This window comes from Pseudophryne corroboree, chromosome 2, assembly GCF_028390025.1.
Source record: "Pseudophryne corroboree isolate aPseCor3 chromosome 2, aPseCor3.hap2, whole genome shotgun sequence".
NCBI classification, from domain to species: Eukaryota; Metazoa; Chordata; class Amphibia; order Anura; family Myobatrachidae; genus Pseudophryne; species Pseudophryne corroboree.
In genome coordinates, this window is record NC_086445.1 from 20191106 (window position 1) to 20211616 (window position 20511).

The window sequence follows — 20511 nt, forward strand, 5'->3', positions numbered from 1 at the left end:
ACGGGACGTGTGTCCAGCCTATACTGTGATTATATATAACGGGACGTGTGTCCGGCCTGTATTGTGATTATATATAACGGGATGTGTGTCCAGCCTATACTGTGATGATATATAACGGGACGTGTGTCCAGCCTATACTGTGATTATATATAACGGGACGTGTGTCCAGCCTATACTGTGATTATATATAACGGGACGTGTGTCCGGCCTATACTGTGATTATATATAACGGGACGTGTGTCCAGCCTGTACTGTGATTATATATAACGGGATGTATGTCTGGCCTATACTGTGATTATATATAACGGGATGTATGTCCAGCCTGTACTGTGATTATATATAACGGGATGTATGTCTGGCCTATACTGTGATTATCATTATATATAACGGGATGTATGTCTGGCCTATACTGTGATTATATATAACGGGACGTGTGTCCAGCCTATATACTGTGATTATATATAACGGGACGTGTGTCCGGCCTATACTGTGATTATATATATCGGGACGTGTGTCCAGCCTATACTGTGATTATATATAACGGGACGTGTGTCCAGCCTATACTGTGATTATATATAACGGGATGTATGTCTGGCCTATACTGTGATAGTCACCACACTCTCCCTTTTCTGATCTCTGCAGTGCCGGATGGAATGTAAAGACGTATCGGCTGAAGTTCTCTATGACGTTCTACACGATGTGGAATATCGCAAGAAGTGGGACACAAACGTCATTGAAACGTTTGACATTGGAAAGCTGACAGTAAACGCTGACATTGGATACTACGCATGTAAGTGACATTAGTGTTTCTCCAGGTATATTAGGGGATTACAGTGTCGTTATATGGGGGTCATTCCGAGTTGATCGCTCGCTAGCTATTTTTTGCGGCGCTGCGGTCAGATAGTCGCCGCCTATGGGGGAATGTATTTTCGCTTTGCAAGTGTGCGATCGCATGTGCAGCCGAGCGGTACAAAAAAGTTTTGTGCAGTTTCTGAGTAGCTCAGAACTTACTCAGCCGCTGCGATCACATCAGCCTGTTCTTGTTCGGAATTGACATCAGACACCCGCCCTGCAAACGCTTGGACACGCCTGCGTTTTTCCAAACACTCCCAGAAAACGGTCAGTTGTCACCCACAAACGCCCTCTTCCTGTCAGTCTCCTTGCATTCGGCTGTGCAAATGGATTCTTCGTAAAATCCTTCGCTCAGCAACGATCCACTTTGTACCCGTAAGACGCGCCAGCGCATTGCGGTGCATACGCATGCGCAGTTCTGACCTGATCGCAGCGCAGTGAAAATTCTAGCGTGCGATCAGGTCGGAATGACCCCTTGTGTCCCAGTCTGTCCAACCCAATCTCACATGTTGCTGCTGAAAGTCCTACCTGCTTTCCCAGACCTGTCATCAGCAAAGTCTCTCACCACAGAGTATTATATATTTATAACTCACGGACGCTGTCCTATAAGGCTTACAATCTAATGAGTGTTACAGGTGAGTCACATTAATCCCTTGTTTAAAACAATAATTTCTCTAGCGGCATTATAAACAAATTGATATTATCCTTTATTTATATGGAGCCACAAGGGTTCCACAGCGCCTAACACGGTACATAAACAGATGAGCAAAACAAGAAAACAGCGGCTCACAGTACAGGACATTGCAGGACAAGAACATGGTATATAGACATGGCTGCATCAGGGGACTCAGATAAGCAGCCAGGTGGCAGAAACAGGGGGCCAAGTGCTGTTGTAGGGACTATAGAATAGAAGATAGTCTAGCCAGGTAAGAGAAGGAAAAGCACATGAGGGAAGAGGGCCCTGCTCGTGAGAGCTTACATTCAGAAGGGGAGGGGTAGACAGACAGGGGTGACACAGATGGGGTACATAGAGAGCGTGGAACAGAGGGTTAGGATGAGATTTGGCTGGGTTTGGTGAAGAAGTGGGTCTTGAGAGCCCGTCTGAAGTTCTGTAGCGAGGTGGAGAGTCTGAGGGAGAGAGGTAGGGAATTCCAGAGAAGTGGTGCAGCACGTGAGAAATCTTGGAGGTAGGAGTGGGAGGAAGTAATCAGAAGACAGGAGAGTCAGCGTGCATTAGCAGAGTGAAGAGGACGGGTGGGAGAGTAAAGGGAGATAAGGTCAGAGATGTAGATGGGAGAGGAGTGGGTGAGGGCTTTGTAAGCGAGTGTGAGAAGCTTGAAATGGATTCTGAAGGGAAAGAGAAGCCAGTGAAGGGATTGTAGGAGAGGAGAGGTGGATGTAGTGCGTTTGGTGAGGAAAATGAGCCGGACAGCAGCATTGAGGATAGATTGGAGTGGAGAGAGGTATGTGTCAGGAATGCCAGTCAGGAGGAGATTACAGTAATCCAGTCTGGAGATGACCAGTGAGTGGATAAGAGTCTTAGTAGCATCCTGGGTCAGTAAGGGTCTGATCCTGTAAATGTTTCTGAGATGAATGCAGGACTGTGAGAGGTGCTGAATGTGTGGTGTGAAGGAGAGGGAGGAGTCAGGATTACTCCAAGACATTGCACTTGGGGGCTAGAGGAGACAGTAGTGCCATCTATAGATAATGAGAGTGTGGGAGGTGAGGTTATGCGGGAGGGAGGGAAGATGATCAGCTCGGTCTTAGACATGTTAAGTTTAGGAAAGTGCCGGGACTTCCAGGAAAAAAATCTATATAATTATTTGTCCAGCTGTGGTTCTGTATGCTGTGTGACGTGCCCGCTACAAGCACCAGTTACGCAGAGAGCACCACCATTGTTCAGTATAGACCCCAATGTGTGCGTTACAAATCCCCGCTCCCACCTGTCTGCCCCCCTCCCCTAAAAATAAGACATTTTGTGAACACAACACATATAACTAAGGAAATCATTTGCCCTTTGTGTCCCTGTATATTTGTTTTTTTCCGTAAATCACTATGAATCCGTATCAGTAGATGCGATGATCAAATAATGGAATGTTGCAGGCTAAACCTAAAACCGCCCGGTTATTACTATACCTGCTATTTTCATGCATCACTGCAAGTACAATCTGATGAAACTGGTAAATCCTTTAATATCACTGAGGGCCTGACTTGGAAGTAAAGCAAAAAAAGCAAGCAAATGTGCACCTTAGAAAAACTATGGGCCTAATTCAGATCTATTTGCTCGATAGCTACTTTTTTGCAGCGCTACGATCAGATAGTCGCCGCCTATAGGGGAGTGTATTTTAGCTTTGCAAGTGTGAGATCGCATGTGCAGCCGAGCGGTACAAAAACATTTTGTGCAGTTTCTGAGTAGGTCTGACCTTACTCAGCCGCTGCGATCACTTCAGCCTGTCTGGGCCCGGAATTGACGTCAGACACCCGCCCTGCAAATGCTGGGACACGCCTGCGTTTTTCCAAACACTCCCAGAAAACGGTCAGTTGCCGCCCACAAACGCCCTCTTCCTGTAAATCTCCTTGCAATTTAAATTGCAGTGTATGAATAAAGCAGCCAGTATTTATCCTGCACAGAAACAAGATACAGGAATGTTTTTTTTCCAGATACAAACGGGTATATTTACTAAAGTGTGTGTTTATAGAAGTGTTAACCAAAGTTGCCTGCTTTTTTTTTGTGTTTTACTTCCAAATCAGAACCAGGCCCTGTGTACACTAAGAGCAGAGGGCGGTTTATTAATAATGCGAGTGCTGTTATGTGATTGGACAGTCTCATGCAATCCCGCAGTCAGTGCTGCGGAGGGTGACGCTTCTCTATCTCGCATCACTTTCATGTCTCCACCCATTCTACATTGCTGTATGTTTTGCATATTGAAGTGTGAGTTAATTACAATGTGTGCCCCACGGCTGCGGTTCCTGCGGGGCCCTTTATTCCCCTGTCTGACACGTGAAGTTACTGAGCAGGATGAAAAGATGAATAATCTCGTTTCCCCATCTCTCCTCAGGGAAGTGTCCTAAGCCACTGAAGAACCGTGATGTCATCACGCTGCGCTCCTGGCTGCCAATGGGAAGCGATTACATAATCATGAACTACTCCGTGAAACATGCGGTGAGTGCGTTTCCTGGTGCACGCAATGGCTCCGCAGAGCTGCGCGGGGTACAGAAGTGTGCCGGAGGGTCTCATTATATCACAGCGTCAGTGTTACAGTACCGCGGTCTGTCGTGCTGAAGGGAGGATAGTATGGGGCTCTGCTTGCAGGGTCGGACTGGCCCACAGGGGTACCAGGGAAAACCTCCAGTGAGCCACACTGCCTGGGGACTCACCCCCCTCCCCTAGTGGTCAGGTTCCAGACTGTGCACATGAATCATACATTATACACGTTATATTATATTGCACACAGGACTATGGTGTATTCTCTACAGTGCATTGCAGTAATCTGCTACATTATCATGCATCCACTAGCTATTTACTAAGGGGCCCAGACCATGCACTAATGGTTAGCCGAGCCTCTAAGCATGGGCCCCTACCAGTGCATTTCCCCGCTGGGCCCTTCGGTCACCCTGCGGCTGCTGAGCCTGGTCACGGCACAGTCTGTCTCTGTAACGGGTGGGCTCAGCGTTCTGTGGTCACAGACAAATGCAGGGACACCCAGATGTACGGCTTATTGCAGAGCGCCCGGCGTGTCCTGTGCACGATCTTATCTCATTTGCATGTGCTCAGATAATACCCGCTCTGTGCTCCCTCCATGAAACTAGGTCACTTTCCTCTGCCGCCTGGCACAAAAATATTAACGCAAATGATATATCTAAGCCGGGAATACATGAAAGTGCCGCTACAAAGTTCTGGGGATAATAGCTGAGATATTATGCCTCTAATGTGGACAGCCAGCCTGGCTTAGTGGGTAAGTGCACCGACCGTATAACAGTGGCTCTGAGATTATATATCTTACATCCAGTGTGTAACTGCACCATGCTAGATTTAGTGCAAACACGCACAAGTTCTAGATGAATACAGGAGCTGGATTTCCATATATGAAAAAAGCTCTGATTGGACTGACAGCTACAACCTCACCCCCTAGAGGGCGCCCAACCCCCAGCTGTGTGCTTCTCCGGGATCCAGTGAGGAACCCTGACGTACAAGTAATGAATAAAACATTGGGGGTAATTCTGAGTTGATCGCAGCAGGAACTTTGTTAGCAATTGGGCAAAACCATGTGCAGTGCAGGTGGGGCAGATGTAACATGTGCAGAGAGAGTTAGATTTGGGTGGGGTGTGTTCAATCTGAAATCTAAATTGCAGTGTAAAAATAAAGCAGCCAGTATTTACCCTGCACAGAAACAAAATAACCCACCCAAATCTAACTCTCTCTGCACATGTTATATCTGCCTCCCCTGCAGTGCACATGGTTTTACCCAACTGCTAACAAAAATCCTGCTGCGATCAACTCAGAATTACCCCCATTATTATTATTATTATTATTATTATTATTATTTTTAAGATGATTGGATGATAAATAATGGGATACCTGGGTCCAAATGTAATGGAGTGAGAGATTTGGTAAGTTTTTGCAGTTTTGGTTTTTTTAAAGTAGCAATCATTTACACAGCAAGAACAACCTGGTTTTGTAGTGTAAATGATTGCCACTTAAAAAAAAAAAAAGAAAAACTTTATAAAGTCTCTCACTTTCTGAAACTCTCTATTACATTTGGCCCCTTGAATAGATTTGCACACGCCAGTAATTTAGATAGGGGGATACACAATAGTTTATCCATAATACAAAATAACACATTTGTTACAGTTATCACAGTCACTTTCCATGGGGAATAGCATTCTGGGATGTAGTTTACCCCGGAGGCTTCTTTCACACCCTGCTGGGGCTTATCCTTAGTAATACAGGTATATGTGGTGCATGAGTCCCACTCGTACTTAGCACTGAAGGGGTTATTGGCGTTGGGACACATTTGCAAAATTACCCTGATTGCATCTATAGGTCAAAGGAAAACTTAAGCCTTTAGCTGGCTGATATGGGGGCTTTTTGCCCTTTCATCGTTAGTGCCTTTTAGTCTTTCACACTCCATACAGCAAGACCCCAGCCCAGTACACAGTATGTAACCAGCAAATGCACATTGCAGAGAAATCTACTATTATTAATGTGTGGATACACAACGCTTTTCTAACCATGAAATGTAAGTGAAATATTTGTGTCCCAAAGAGCTCACAGTGAAATGTAGTTTAGTACGACAGGTGTCTCAGCGTGGTGGATTTCCCAGCTCGGATTGTGACATTTATCGTCAGATGCTAATTTCTGTTTCTCGTATTGCTGTCCTTACAGAAATATCCCCCCAAGAAGGACCTGGTGAGAGCAGTGTCTATACAGACGGGGTACCTCATACAGGGCGGCGGCACAAACGGCTCCACCCTCATCTACCTGGCACAGGTGGATCCGCGAGGTAAGTGGCACATACTGCCAGGGACGCATGTTATTCTTATTTATTAATCATGGCATCTCCCCCCCACCTCACTTACAAATGGTTAATAATTACTGACGATTATTTGGTAGCCAGAGAAGAATGGGGTCACATTTTTAGTGCGAGTGTTAGCTCCTAGGTTTACCACGCAGCGCGCACATTGCAGCGCCCCCTATTCTGCCATCTTTTGTGACAGTAATGATCATTGGCAGAGCCGGACTGTCCATCCGCCACTTCTGGCATTTTCCTGATGGGCCGGTCCGGGATAACCGACTGGTCAAGCAGCTCCGCCTCCCGGCACTCTGCTCGGCTGCCTAACATACAGAAAGACAGGACGAGCCTTTCTATATGTAACACCCTAACACCATCCAAGCCCTATCACCCCTAGTATTGCCTGAGTAATAGCATTATGTGCATATTATACAGTCTCTGCAATAACTCCTGATACCTGAAATAGCACTTCTGCCTCAAACCTCAAGTTGAAAACTCAGAAACACACTATGATTGTGTCAGGAATCTGCATTCTCCGTCGCATCACTACTGTGGAACTACAGGTTCCAGCAGTTCAGTTCTGTTCCAGTTCCAGTTTTCAGTCTACTGCAGCCTGGAGTACACAGTGCTTCAGCTAACCCACAGCTGATCTGAACACCCAATCCAGCGGGGTGTGTCCTCACAGATGCAACATCCAATCATCACAGACCAAGGGGTATAAACTCCAGTTCCTGGCTCAGTCTCATCGCCTTGGACAATGCGTCACATCCTTTGAACAGGCTGCTCCTGTCTTCAGTCCTCTGTCTGCAGAGATTCCCCAGTGTATCGGACCTGTGGAACTACAGGTTCCAGCAGTTCCATTCCAGTTCCGTTTCCAGTTCCAGTCTGCAATCCTCTGTTTCCAGCGATCTCCTATTTCTGGCATTTCCAAATTGTTTCCCTGTTCCAGTGTTCCTGTGGAACTACAAACTCCAGCCACAGCCTGCCACAGTTCATCAGCAGTAAGAGACTCTCCTGAGGTGTTATTCATCATTGCCCAACTTGTGCACCTTATTACCAACATTCCATAAACCCCACACGTCAGATGCATTCGCACGCCACTCAAGCACACTTATCTTAATAAATAAAGACACAACCATAATTGGCGTGAAAGGGGTCAGCTTTTTATTTTGACTGAGAGGAAGGCCTATTAATACTAAAACTAAAAATGCAGACTTCCCTCTCTAACTAAGGTGGCGGGGAGAAGAACGGTTAAGCATAATAAAGAACTTAATAAGGGTGATCCAAAATTATATGACAAAATAGAGCAATAAACATATGTGTGAGGGGGCCTTCTGCCCCCGATGTTCCGGGATCGGCCTCCTGCCTCCATCCCGAGCAATAAAAAACATTTGTGTGAGGGGGCCTTCTGCCCCCGATGTTCCGGGATCGGCCTCCTGCCTCCATCCCAGACATCGGAAATCCAAAATCCAAGGACAGGGGTCGACCTTCTGCCACTACCCCTGCCCACCGACAGTATGTAGGGACGGAGGTACGCTCCGCCCCTCCGGGGTAAAAATTGGGCCTCCGGCCCCGATATCCACATATGTTTATGATCTATCATATGGGCCCCACCAGGTAGGGTTGTGCCCATAAATTACTAATAAGACTATAAAAATACCTAAAAGTTCACCCGAACTTACTAACAATAAACTCCTTAAGTTAAACTAAAATAACCGTTCAGAAACCGGCCACCAAACGCCGACACAAGTAACCACATTAGAGCAACAAAAATTCAACTCCCCAGGGTGGGCGGGTGGGTCACGGAAAAACTGTAAGAGGCAGGATGTCCTGGGTCTGAAGACTATATGTATGTCAGACCAGCATACCGGTGCCGGGAGCCCGACCGCCGGCTTACCGACAGTGTGGCGAGCGCAAATGAGCCCCTTGTGGGCTCGCCACGGGCACGGTGGCGCGCTACGTGCGCCACGCTATTTTATTCTCCCGCCAGGGGGGTCGTGGACCCCCACGAGGGAGAATAAGTGTCGGTATGCCGGCTGTTGGAATCCTGGTTCCGGTATACTGTGCGCCGGGATCCCGTCAGTCGGCATACTGAAGACCACCCATATTTGTGTTGCCAGAGACTTTTTATTAAGACCTTGGATTCGGTTACCGTTTATCATTTCAGTTCTGCTACTACCAATGCTACGTACCATTTATTATTATATCATTGTTCTGTGACCTTTGTGTTTATTAAACATCAGCGCATATGCGCAGGACTTTATTCTGTCTCCATGCTTTATACGTCATTCCAACACTGACCCACTAGTGCCCCCTCCGGGAACAGACAAAATCAGAATCCTGACAGATTGATGAAAACTTACCATCCTTAATATCTGTAACCGTGTCAGTGACGAGGGCAATCCACAGGTGACATAGTATCTTGCTAAAGAAAGACTGGGGGTGGTGACAGTATCCCACCAGCTCCTGGCAGCTGTTAGGGACTTGCCATTTGCTGTCGTAGCTTACAGGTAGGCATGGTGTGTCTACAGCGCTCATGGTCGGGCAGTCAGGTCCTCTTTGGGCATCAGTGCTATTTGTTTATAGCGAACATGGCCAGGAAGTCAGGTCCTCTTTGGGCCCTGGTGCTATGTGTCTATAGGAAACACGGCCGGGAAGTCAGGTCCTCTTTGGGCCTCGGTGTTATGTGTCTATAGCAAACGTGGCCAGGAAGTCAGGTCCTCTTTCGGTATTATTGGTGCTATTTGTCTATAGCAAATGTGGCCGGGAAGTCAGTTCCTCTTTGGGAATTGGTGCTATGTGTCTATAGGAAACATGGCCAGGAAGTTAGGTCCTCCTTGGGCATTGGTGCTATGTGACTTTAGCGCCCATGGTAGGGCAGTCAGGTCCGCTTTGGGACTCGGTACTATGTGTCTATAGCAAACATGGCCAGGAAGTCAGGTCCTCTTTGGGCATCGATGCTTTTTGTCTATAGAGAACATGGCCAGGAAGTCAGGTCCTCTTTGGGCCTCGGTGCTATGTGTCTATAGGAAACATGGCCGGGAAGTCAGGTCCTCTTTTGGCCTCGGTGCTATTTGTCTATAGGAAACTTGTCGGGAAGTCAGGTCCTCTTTGGGCCTCGGTGCTATGTGTCTATAGCAAACGTGGCCAGGAAGTCAGGTCCTTTTTGGGTATTAATAGTGCTATGTGTCTATAGGAAACATGGCCAGGAAGTCCGGTCCTCTTTGGGCCTCGGTGCTATGTGTCTATAGGAAACATGGCCGGGAAGTAGTGATGTGCACCGGACATTTTTCGGGTTTTGTGTTTTGGTTTTGGATTCTGTTCCGCTACCGTGTTTTGGATTCGGACGCGTTTTGGCAAAACTTCCCTGAAAATTTTTTGTCGGATTCGGTTGTGTTTTGGGTTCGTTTTTTTTTTTTTTTACAAAAACCAATCAAAAACAGCTTAAATCATAGAATTTGGGGGTCATTTTGATCCCATAGTATTATTAACCTCAATAACCATAATTTTCAGTCTATTCTTCACACCTCACAATATTATTTTTAGTCCTAAAATTTGCATCGAGGTCGCTGGATGACTAAGCTAAGCGACACAAGTGGCCGACACAAACACCTGGCCCATCTAGGAGTGGCACTGCAGTGTCGGGCAGGATGGCACTTCAAAAAAATAGTCCCCAAACAGCACATGATGCAAAGAAAAATGAAAGAAAAAAGAGATGCAAGATGGAATTGTCCTTGGGCCCTCCCACCCACCCTTTTGTTGTATAAACAGGACATGCACACTTTAACAAACCCATCATTTCAGCCACAGGGTCTGCCACACGACTGTGACTGAAATGACTGGTTGGTTTGGGACCCCACCAAAAAAGAAGCAATCTCTCCTTGCACAAACTGGCTCTACAGAGGCAAGATGTCCACCTCCTCCTCATCATCCGATTCCTCACCCCTTTCACTGTGTACATCCCCCTCCTCACAGATTATTAATTCGCCCCCACTGGAATCCACCATCTCAGGTCCCTGTGTACTTTCTGGAGGCAATTGCTGGTGAATGTCTCCACGGAGGAATTGATTATAATTCATTTTGATGAACATCATCTTCTCCACATTTTCTGGAATTAACCTCGTACGCCGATTGCTGACAAGGTGAGCGGCTGCACTAAACACTCTTTCGGAGTACACACTGGAGGGAGGGCAACTTAGGTAGAATAAAGCCAGTTTGTGCAAGGGCCTCCAAATTGCCTCTTTTTCCTGCCAGTATACGTACGGACTGTCTGACGTGCCTACTTGGATGCGGTCACTCATATAATCCTCCACCATTCTTTCAATGGTGACAGAATCATATGCAGTGACGGTAGACGACATGTCGGTAATCGTTGGCAGGTCCTTCAGTCCGGACCAGATGTCAGCACTCTCTCCAGACTGCCCTGCATCACCGCCAGCGGGTGGGCTCGGAATTCTTAGCCTTTTCCTCGCACCCCCAGTTGCGGGAGAATGTGAAGGAGGAGCTGATGACGGGTCACGTTCCGCTTGACTTGACAATTTTCTCACCAGCAGGTCTTTGAACCTCTGCAGACTTGTGTCTGCCGGAAAAGAGAGATACAACGTAGGTTTTAAATCTAGGATCGAGCACGGTTGCCAAAATGTAGTGCTCTGATTTCAACAGATTGACCACCCGTGAATCCTGGTTAAGCGAATTAAGGGCTCCATCCACAAGTCCCACATGCCTAGCGGAATCGCTCTGTTTTAGCTCCTCCTTCATTGTCTCCAGCTTCTTCTGCAAAAGCCTGATGATGGGAATAACCTGACTCAGGCTGGCAGTGTCTGAACTGACTTCACTTTTGGCAAGTTCAAAGGGTTGCAGAACCTTGCACAACGTTGAAATCATTCTCCTTGAGTCAGGTGCATTCCCCCTCCTTTGCCTATATCGTAGGCAGATGTATAGGCTTGAATGGCCTTTTGCTGCTCCTCCATCCTCTGAAGCATATAGAGGGTTGAATTCCACCTCGTTACCACCTCTTGCTTCAGATGATGGCAGGGCAGGTTCAGGACTGTTAGCTGGTGCTCCAGTCTTCGGCACGCGGTGGCTGAATGCCAAAAGTGGCCCGCAATTCTTCGGGCCACCAACAGCATCTCTTGCACGCCCCTGTCGTTTTTTAAATAATTCTGCACCACCAAATTCAATGTATGTGCAAAACATGGGACGTGCTGGAATTTGCTCAGATGTAATGCACGCACAATATTGCTGGCATTGTCCGATGTCACAAATCCCAGGAGAGTCCAATTGGGGTAAGCCATTCTGCGATGATGTTCCTCATTTTCCGTAAGAGGTTGTCAGCTGTGTGCCGCTTCTGGAAAGTGGTGATACAAAGCGTAGCCTGCCTAGGAACGAGTTGGCGTTTGCGATATGCTGCTACTGGTGCCGCCGCTGCTGTTCTTGCTGTGGGAGGCAATACATCTACCCAGTGGGCTTTCACAGTCATATAGTCCTGAGTCTGCCCTGCTCCACTTGTCCACATGTCCGTGGTTAAGTGGACATTGTGTACAACTGCATTTTTTAGGACACTGGTGACTCTTTTTCTGACGTCTGTGTACATTTTCGGTATCGCCTGCCTAGAGAAATGGAACCTAGATGGTATTTGGTACCGGGGACACAGTACCTCAATCAAGTCTGTAGTTGCCTGTGAATTAACGGTGGATACCGGACACACGTTTCTCACCGCTCAGGCTGCCAAGGCCTGAGTTATCCGTTTTGCAGCAGGATGACTGCTGTGATATTTCATCTTCCTCGCAAAGGACTGTTGGACAGTCAATTGCTTACTGGAAGTAGTACAAGTGGTCTTCCGACTTCCCCTCTGGGATGACGATCGACTCCCAGCAGCAACAACAGCAGCGCCAGCAGCAGTAGGCGTTACACTCAAGGATGCATCGGATGAATCCTAGGCAGGAGAGGACTCGTCAGACTTGACAGTGACATGGCCTGCAGGACTATTGGCTTTCCTGTGTAAGGAGGAAATTGACACTGAGGGAGTTGGTGGTGTGGTTTGCAGGAGCTTGGTTACAAGAGGAAAGGATTTAGTGGTCAGTGGACTGCTTCCGCTGTCACCCAAAGTTTTTGAACTTGTCATTGACTTCTGATGAATGCGGTCCAGGTGACGTATAAGGGAGGATGTTCCTAGGTGGTTAACGTCCTTACCCCTACTTATTACAGCTTGATAAAGGCAACACACGGCTTGACACCAGTTGTCCGCATTTCTGTTGAAATAATTCCACACCGAAGAGGTGATTTTTTTTGTATTTTGACCAGGCATGTCAATGGCCATATTCGTCCCACGGACAACAGGTTTCTCCCCGAGTGCCTGACTTAAACAAACCACCTCACCATCAGAATCCTCCTTGTCAATTTCCTCCCCAGCGCCAGCAACACCCATATCCTCATCCTGGTGTACTTCAACAGTGACATCTTCAATTTGACTATCAGGAACTGGACTGCGGGTGCTCCTTCCAGCAATTGCAGGGGACGTGCAAATGGTGGAAGGCGCAACCTCTTCCCGTCCAGTGTTGGGAAGGTCAGGCATCGCAACCGACACAATTGGACTCTCCTTGGGGATTTGTGATTTAGAAGAACGCACAGTTCTTTGCTGTGCTTTTACCATCTTAACTCTTTTAAGTTTTCTAGCAGGGGGATGACTGCTTCCATCCTCAGGTGAAGCTGAACCACTAGCCTTGAACATAGGCCAGGGCCTCAGCCGTTCCTTGCCACTCCGTGTCGTAAATGGCTCATTGGCAAGTTTACGCTTCTCCTCAGACGATTTTGATTTAGATTTTTGGGTCATTTTACTGAGCTTTATTTTTTTGGATTTTACATGCTCTCTACTATGACATTGTGCATCGGCCTTGGCAGACGATGGCATTTCATCGTCTCGGCCATGACTAGTGGCAGCAGCTTCAGCACGAGGTGGAAGTGGATCTTGATCTTTCCCTATTTTACCCTCCACATTTTTGTTCTCCATTTTTTAATGTGTGGAATTATATGCCAGTAATAGATCAACGTATAATACTGGTGGTCACTGGTCAGCAAAACCCTGCACTGTACTCCTCCTATATAATATACTGGTGGTCCCCAGTCCCCACAATAAAGCAGTGTGAGGCGAGCACAGATATATGCAGCACACTGAGCACAGATATGGAGCGTTTTTCAGGCAGAGAACGTATAATACTTGTGGTCACTGGTCAGCAAAACTCTGCACTGTACTCCTCCTATATAATATACTGCTGGTCCCCAGTCCCCACAATAAAGCAGTGTGAGCACAGATATATGCAGCACACTGAGCACAGATATGGAGCGTTTTTCAGGCAGAGAACGTATAATACTGGTGGTCACTGGTCAGCAAAACTCTGCACTGTACTCCTCCTATAATACTGCTGGTCCCCAGTCCCCACAATAAAGCAGTGTGAGCACAGATATATGCAGCACACTGAGCACAGATATGGAGCGTTTTTCAGGCAGAGAACATATAATACTGGTGGTCACTGGCACTGTACTCCTCCTATAATACTGCTGGTCCCCAGAATAAAGATATTTGCAGCCCCCTGAAACAAAGTGAGAGGACGCCAGCCACGTCCTCTCACTATCATTTCCAATGCACGAGTGAAAAATGGCGGCGACGCGCGGCTCCTTATATAGAATCCGAATCTCGCGAGAATCTGACAGCGGGATGATGACGTTCGGGCGCGCTCGGGTTAACCGAGCAAGGCGGGAAGGTTCGAATCTGCCTTGGACCCGTGTAAAAAGGGTGAAGTTCGGGGGGGTTCGGATTCCGAGGATCCGAACCCGCTCATCACTACCGGGAAGTCAGGTCCTCTTTGGGCCTCGGTGCTATGTGTCTATAGCAAACGTGGCCAGGAAGTCAGGTCCTCTTTGGGTATTATTGGTGCTATGTGTCTATAGGAAATATGGCCAGGAAGCCGGGTCCTCTTTGGGCCTCGGTGCTATGTGTCTATAGCAAACGTGGCCAGGAAGTCAGGTCCCCTTTGGGTATTATTGGTGCTATGTGTCTATAGGAAATATGGCCGGGAAGTCAGGTCCTCTTTGGGCCTCGGTGCTATATGTCTATAGGAAACATGGCCAGGAAGTCAGGTCCTCTTTGGGCCTCGGTGCTATGTGTCTATAGGAAACATGGCCAGGAAGTCAGGTCCTCTTTGGGCCTCGGTGTTATGTGTCTATAGGAAACATGGCCAGGAAGTCAGGTCCTCTTTGGGCCTCGGTGCTATGTGTCTATAGGAAACATGGCCGGGAAGTCAGGTCCTCTTTGGGCCTCGATGCTATGTGTCTATAGCAAACGTGGCCAGGAAGTCAGGTCCTCTTTGGGTATTATTGGTGCTATTTGTCTATAGGAAACATGGCAGGGAACTCAGGTCCTCTTTGGGCATCGGTGCTATGTGTCTATAGCGAACATGGCCGGGAAGTCAGGTCCTTGTTAGGCACTGGTGCTATGTGTCTATAATGCCTATGGTCAAGCAGTCAGGTCCTTTTATGTGCACTGTTGCTAGGAGAAGAAGATGGAAATGGTATATAAACTATAGTATTAATCTTTCTTCTCCTGTTTCCTGTAGGTTCCTTGCCCAAGTGGGTTGTGAACAAGTCCTCGCAGTTTCTGGCCCCAAAAGTAAGTGACAAATTATTGCTCATTATGGGATCTGTTGGAAATGTATCCCTTGGTTTTAGGAGCTTTAGGGGTCATTTGATCAGGTCCATTAGGTAGTAACTGACCAGTGGGCAGAATTGCAGATCCTGTGGAACAATCCAGCCATATTTAGGATAGGACAGGTGGAACCTCATATTCATTCACAGACCCAATAAATTGTGGCCACATCTGGCGTAGCCACCAGAAAGTTCTTTAACATTTAAGGAGTTGAAGATGTTCCTCCAGACGAGAGTTGTAGAACATTCTTGTACCTTGCATGCGATCATAGAATCAGAGCTGAGAGGTGATTGACCAGAAACCGGACGAGCATGTTGTAGTTTCACCAAAACCTTCATGATTTATCAGCCTATGGACTTTGTGTCCACCCATCAGTGTCTGGTCTCTTAGTCGGTCACCTCTCATCGCCTCAGTGGTCTTCTGCTCCCAGTTCTGCCTGGGTTGAGATGACACCTAAATCTGCTGACAAGAAGTAATGTGATAGCTCCCTGGATCTCTGGCACAGTGTCTACTACTCCTTAAATGTGACATCACCTTATAGCTTGTACAAATGTCCCCAGTTCCTTTATCCTAAAAATGCGAACCACAATTATCAATTGGTGGGAAACAACTCTTGAGATTCTCAACTAATGAGCAAATATAGATACAGATGTAATACATACAGGTAAACTGGGAAACACAAATGATTGGGGAGCGACATCGGGAAGGGATAGGGGCAATTTTATCAGATCGCAGCTAAAGTTTCTTTTCCGTTGTCTCCAGGCCATGAAGAAGATGTACAAGGCCTGCTTGAAGTACCCAGACTGGAAGAAAAAACACAACCCCCAGAACAAGCCCTGGCTTTATCCAGAGCAGAGCAGCCTGCCCACCATCCTTCTCTCGGAGGTGTCCGTCCAGCACGCCGACTCGCTGGAAAATATCGATGAGAGCTGCATGGCAGAGACTAAGGATGACCGGGGAGAGGCCAGCGATGACGACAGCGTCAACTGAGAGCCGGCAGCCTCCACCAGAGCCTAACGACCACGGCGGGTGGCCAAGGGTGGTCCTGTCACTATGGATGGAGAGTTGGTGGAGAAGAACAGTGGGGGCTAGTGGGTTTTAGATTGGGAACAGTTAATTTTTATACAAACCCCCTCCAAGGGTGTTGGGCATTTCTATGTTGGTCCTGTGTCTGTAAAATCTTCACCGGCAGAGAACATGTTAATGATCATAATGTGTATCCGCTTTGGAACTGGTCACCTCCTCATCCCGTCAAGGCTGTAGGACAACCGGAGGGGACCCTTTAGGATTAGCACTAGAAATGGGTCCATAAAGTCATATTTTATCTATATCTATTTTCATAAATTGAGAAGCGAAAACATCACAGAATAAATGTTACAGTGATTTCCTATGTGATAGTGGCTTCCTGCGGTTACCTCACCCTGTATATGTCCTTCATGTAGACGGGGGCGTGGCATGTGACTCCATGATAGATCGGCAGCCAATCACCACAGGGACATCCCAGAAATATTACAAGGGTTCTCTTTTCTGCGCTATGCATTTAGTTGTTCCTGGTTTTAAAGCACCAGCCACCCCAAAAAAATTTGCAACCCCAACGTATGAGGCCACCATAATCTTTAACGGATGAAATGAGAGATAAGGTGAGAGTCTGCGTCATTTATGGGGTGTGGGAGGAGCAGGGGATATTTCCTGTGCACAACTGCCATAGTAACACACCGTGCACAGAATACGCCCTAAAAGTGACCTGCACAGATACGTTGATGATGTCACAGAAGAGGACAACGCGGCATTTGTGTGGCCATAGCTTTGCACATTTGTAAATGACCCTTATGAAGCTGAGAACAGGAAGTCACAATGTCACAATTTTGGGAACATGTAGAACGCTGCTGAAATTGTCTACCTCTCGTGCATAGAATGATAATCGCACTAGTGAAACGCTGCCAGTAAGAGGGGAAGGGAACATTTTATAGGATAATTCCATCTCTACATAATGTCTGTAATAAAGAGAATATTTGCCCATGAAACGCGCCGGCTCTCTGTGTTATTGTTGTCACACCAGAAACACCCGTTGTTAGTGTCTGAGAACCCCGGTAGCAGATTCTGCACTAGTGGGCGAAGGGCCGCTGCAGTGATATTACAGCACCATGTGTATAATGTCTGTGGTGGCGAACTACAACTCCCATCATCCATTGCAGGCATGCATCCCGGAGTCGCTCTGAACAGTGCTGTTCTCTCTGCTGTGAGATGTATCAAACCTTCTAAAGAGTATCCTGAGAGGTAACACCTGCAGAGAAGGTAACACAAAATGGACTTGGTGGAAAGAGACAGAGACTAATGCACTGTGGGGGCAAGACCAAAAATAACACCTACATACTAAATGGGGTAATATTAGGGGATTCTGTACTGGAAAAGGACTTAGGTGTCCTCATAGATAGCAAGCTAAGCAGTAGTACCCAAAGTAGGAGTGCAGCAAAGAAGGCTAATAAGATATTAGCATGCATAAAACGGGGAATGGATGCTAGGGACGAGAGTATTATACTCCGATTATATAAATCACTAGTGAGGCCACATCTTGAATACTGTGTACTATTTTGGGCACCAATTTACAAAAAGGATATCCTGGAGGTAGAAAAGGTTCAGAGGTGGGCGACCAAACTTATCAAGGGCATGGAGACCCTGGAATACGAGGAAAGGCTTGCAAGGCTAGGCATGTTTACATTGGAAAAGAGGAGACTAAGAGGGGACATGATCAACATCTACAAATATATAAGGGGTCAATACGCAGAGCTTGGGAGGGACCTGTTTTCTATAAGATCAGCACAGAGGACACGTGGTCACTCGCTTCAGTTAGAGGAGAGGAGTTTCCGCACATTGAGGTGAAAAGGTTTTTTCACAGTAAGGACAATACGTGTTTGGAATTCCCTGCCTGAGAGAGTAGTAACGGCGGACTCAGTCAACACCTTTAAGAATGGGTTAGATAAATTCCTATTGGATAAAGATATTCAGGGTTATGGTGCGTAGGCACGCATTATAGCTAATATAACTAGTCCTAACATAAAAATAACTAGTCCTATAATAAGACTGCATAGGAGACCACAAATAGGTTGAACTCGATGGACAATTGTCTTTTTTCAACCTTAGTTACTATGTTACTATGTTACTTGGCGAAAGTATAATACTGCTGTGTAGTTTGGGATGGGGTTCAACTTCTACAGGAGACATAGCATCCTACTAATCTTTGTTGCATCACTTCTTGTGGCTGTAGTTCTTGTGGCTGTAGTAGAGTAACTGGGTGCTTGTGCCTATGAGCTGTTGTTTCACACATTTACACAACTGGTGCACAAAGGTGCTGTAACCCATAGTAACCAAGCTTTGGTTGGCATTCTAAACCGTGCTTGCATAAATGACATGTAGAACTTGAATGGCTGAGTGGGTCCCGCAGCTTTTTCTCAAGCCATGGCTTCCAGATGCCATTATTGTAGATATTTTAGTTCTGGCTTTCGTCTGTGCTTTTCAGCCAAGTATTAATATCAGCCACAGTTTATGCCCCTTGCCCCGTGAAACAACCTGAAGTGGCTTTGTGGATAGAGTCATATCTCAGGGACAAATGTATGAGCAGCTCCACCTGATGATATATAGACTTGGCTGAAAAGGGCAGGAAAAATACACTGCTCAAAAAAATAAAGGGAACAGCCTAGATCTGAATGAATGAAATATTCTTATCAAATACTTTGTTCTTTACATAGTTGAATGTACTGACAACAAAATCACACAAAAATTATCAATGGAAATCAAATTTATTAACCCATGGAGGTCTGGATTTGGAGTCACACTCAAAATTAAAGTGGAATAACACACTACAGGCTGATCCAACTTTGATGTAATGTCCTTAAAACAAGTCAAAATGAGGCTCAGTAGTGTGTGTGGCCTCCACGTGCCTGTATGACCTCCCTGCAGTGCCTGGGCATGCTCCTGATGAGGTGGCGGATGGTCTCCTGAGGGATCTCCTCCCAGACCTGGACTAAAGCATCCGCCAGCTCCTGGACAGTCTGTGGTGCAACGTGGCGTTGGTGGATGGAGCGAGACATGATGTCCCAGATGTGCTCAATTGGATTCAGGTCTGGGGAACGGGCGGGCCAGTCCATAGCATCAATGCCTTCGTCTTGCAGGAACTGCTGACACACTCCAGCCACATGAGGTCTAGCATTGTCTTGCATTAGGAGGAACCCAGGGCCAACCGCACCAGCATATGGTCTCACAAGGGGTCTGAGGATCTCATCTCGGTACCTAATGGCAGTCAGGCTACCTCTGGCGAGCACATGGAGGGCTCTGCGGCCCCCCAAAGAAATGCCACCCCACACCATTACTGACCCACTGCCAAACCGGTCATGCTGGAGGATGTTGCAGGCAACAGAACGTTCTCCTTGGCGTCTCGAGACTCTGTCACGTCTGTCACATGTGCTCAGTGAGAACCTGCTTTCATCTGTGAAGAGCACAGGGCGCCAGTGGCGAATTTGCTAATCTTGGTGTTCTCTGGCAAATGCCAAATGTGCTGCACGGTGTTGGGCTGTAAGCACAACCCCCACCTGTGGACGTCGGGCCCTCATACCACCCTCATGGAGTCTGTTTCTGATCGTTTGAGTAGACACATGCACATTTGTGGCTTGCTTGAGGTCATTTTGCAGGGCTCTGGCAGTGTTCCTCCTGTTCCTCCTTGCACAAAGGCGGAGGTAGCGGTCCTGCTGCTGGGTTGTTGCCCTCCTACGGCCTCCTCCACGTCTCCTGATGTACTGGCCTGTCTCCTGGTAGCGCCTCCATGCTCTGGACACTACGCTGACAGACACGGCAAACCTTCTTGCCACAGCTCGCATTGATGTGCCATCCTGGATGAGCTGCACTACCTGAGCCACTTGTGTGGGTTGTAGACTCCGTCTCATGCTACCACTAGAGTGAAAGCACCGCCAGCTTTCAAAAGTGACCAAAACATCAGCCAGAAAGCATAGGAGCTGACAAGTGGTCTGTGGTCACCACCTGCAGAACAACTCCTTTATTGGGGGTGTCTTGCTAATTGCCTATAATTTCCACCTGTTGTCTATTCCATTTGCACAACAGCATGTGAAATTGATTGTCAGTCAGTGTTGCTTCCTAAGTGGACAGTTTGATTTCCCAGAAGTGTGATTGACTTGGAGTTACATTGTGTTGTTTAAGTGTTCTCTTTATTGTTTTGAGCAGTGTATTTGGAGATGCATTTAGTAGAATTTGTAGGAGGCCAGAAATAAAAGTCAGCTACTGGCAGAAGGGATCCTCTGGCTGGTTAACCCTGACTGATCACTTGCTCCGCCCAGGCTACGAGCACAGTAGCGGCTGCCATAGACCTCACCTGTCCACAGGTAGAATTCAGGCAGCAGTCCCAGCGGAATGTGCATCCTGTCCTAGTATTCATAT

At 47.1% G+C, this 20511-nt stretch overlaps 1 protein-coding gene across 1 annotated transcript in view; it reads left to right on the top strand.

The window, feature by feature from the left end:
* The window catches only part of STARD10 (StAR related lipid transfer domain containing 10), an 80756-nt gene extending 63666 nt beyond the window's left edge, over window positions 1-17090 (top strand). The window contains exons 2-6 of the mRNA XM_063950903.1: window positions 643-790; window positions 3912-4015; window positions 6239-6356; window positions 14978-15030; window positions 15829-17090. Of these exons, the coding sequence (XP_063806973.1) occupies window positions 643-790; window positions 3912-4015; window positions 6239-6356; window positions 14978-15030; window positions 15829-16056 (651 nt within the window). The 3' untranslated portion in view covers window positions 16057-17090. The remainder of the gene's footprint in view (window positions 1-642; window positions 791-3911; window positions 4016-6238; window positions 6357-14977; window positions 15031-15828) is intronic.
* Window positions 17091-20511: the final 3421 nt, after the last annotated feature.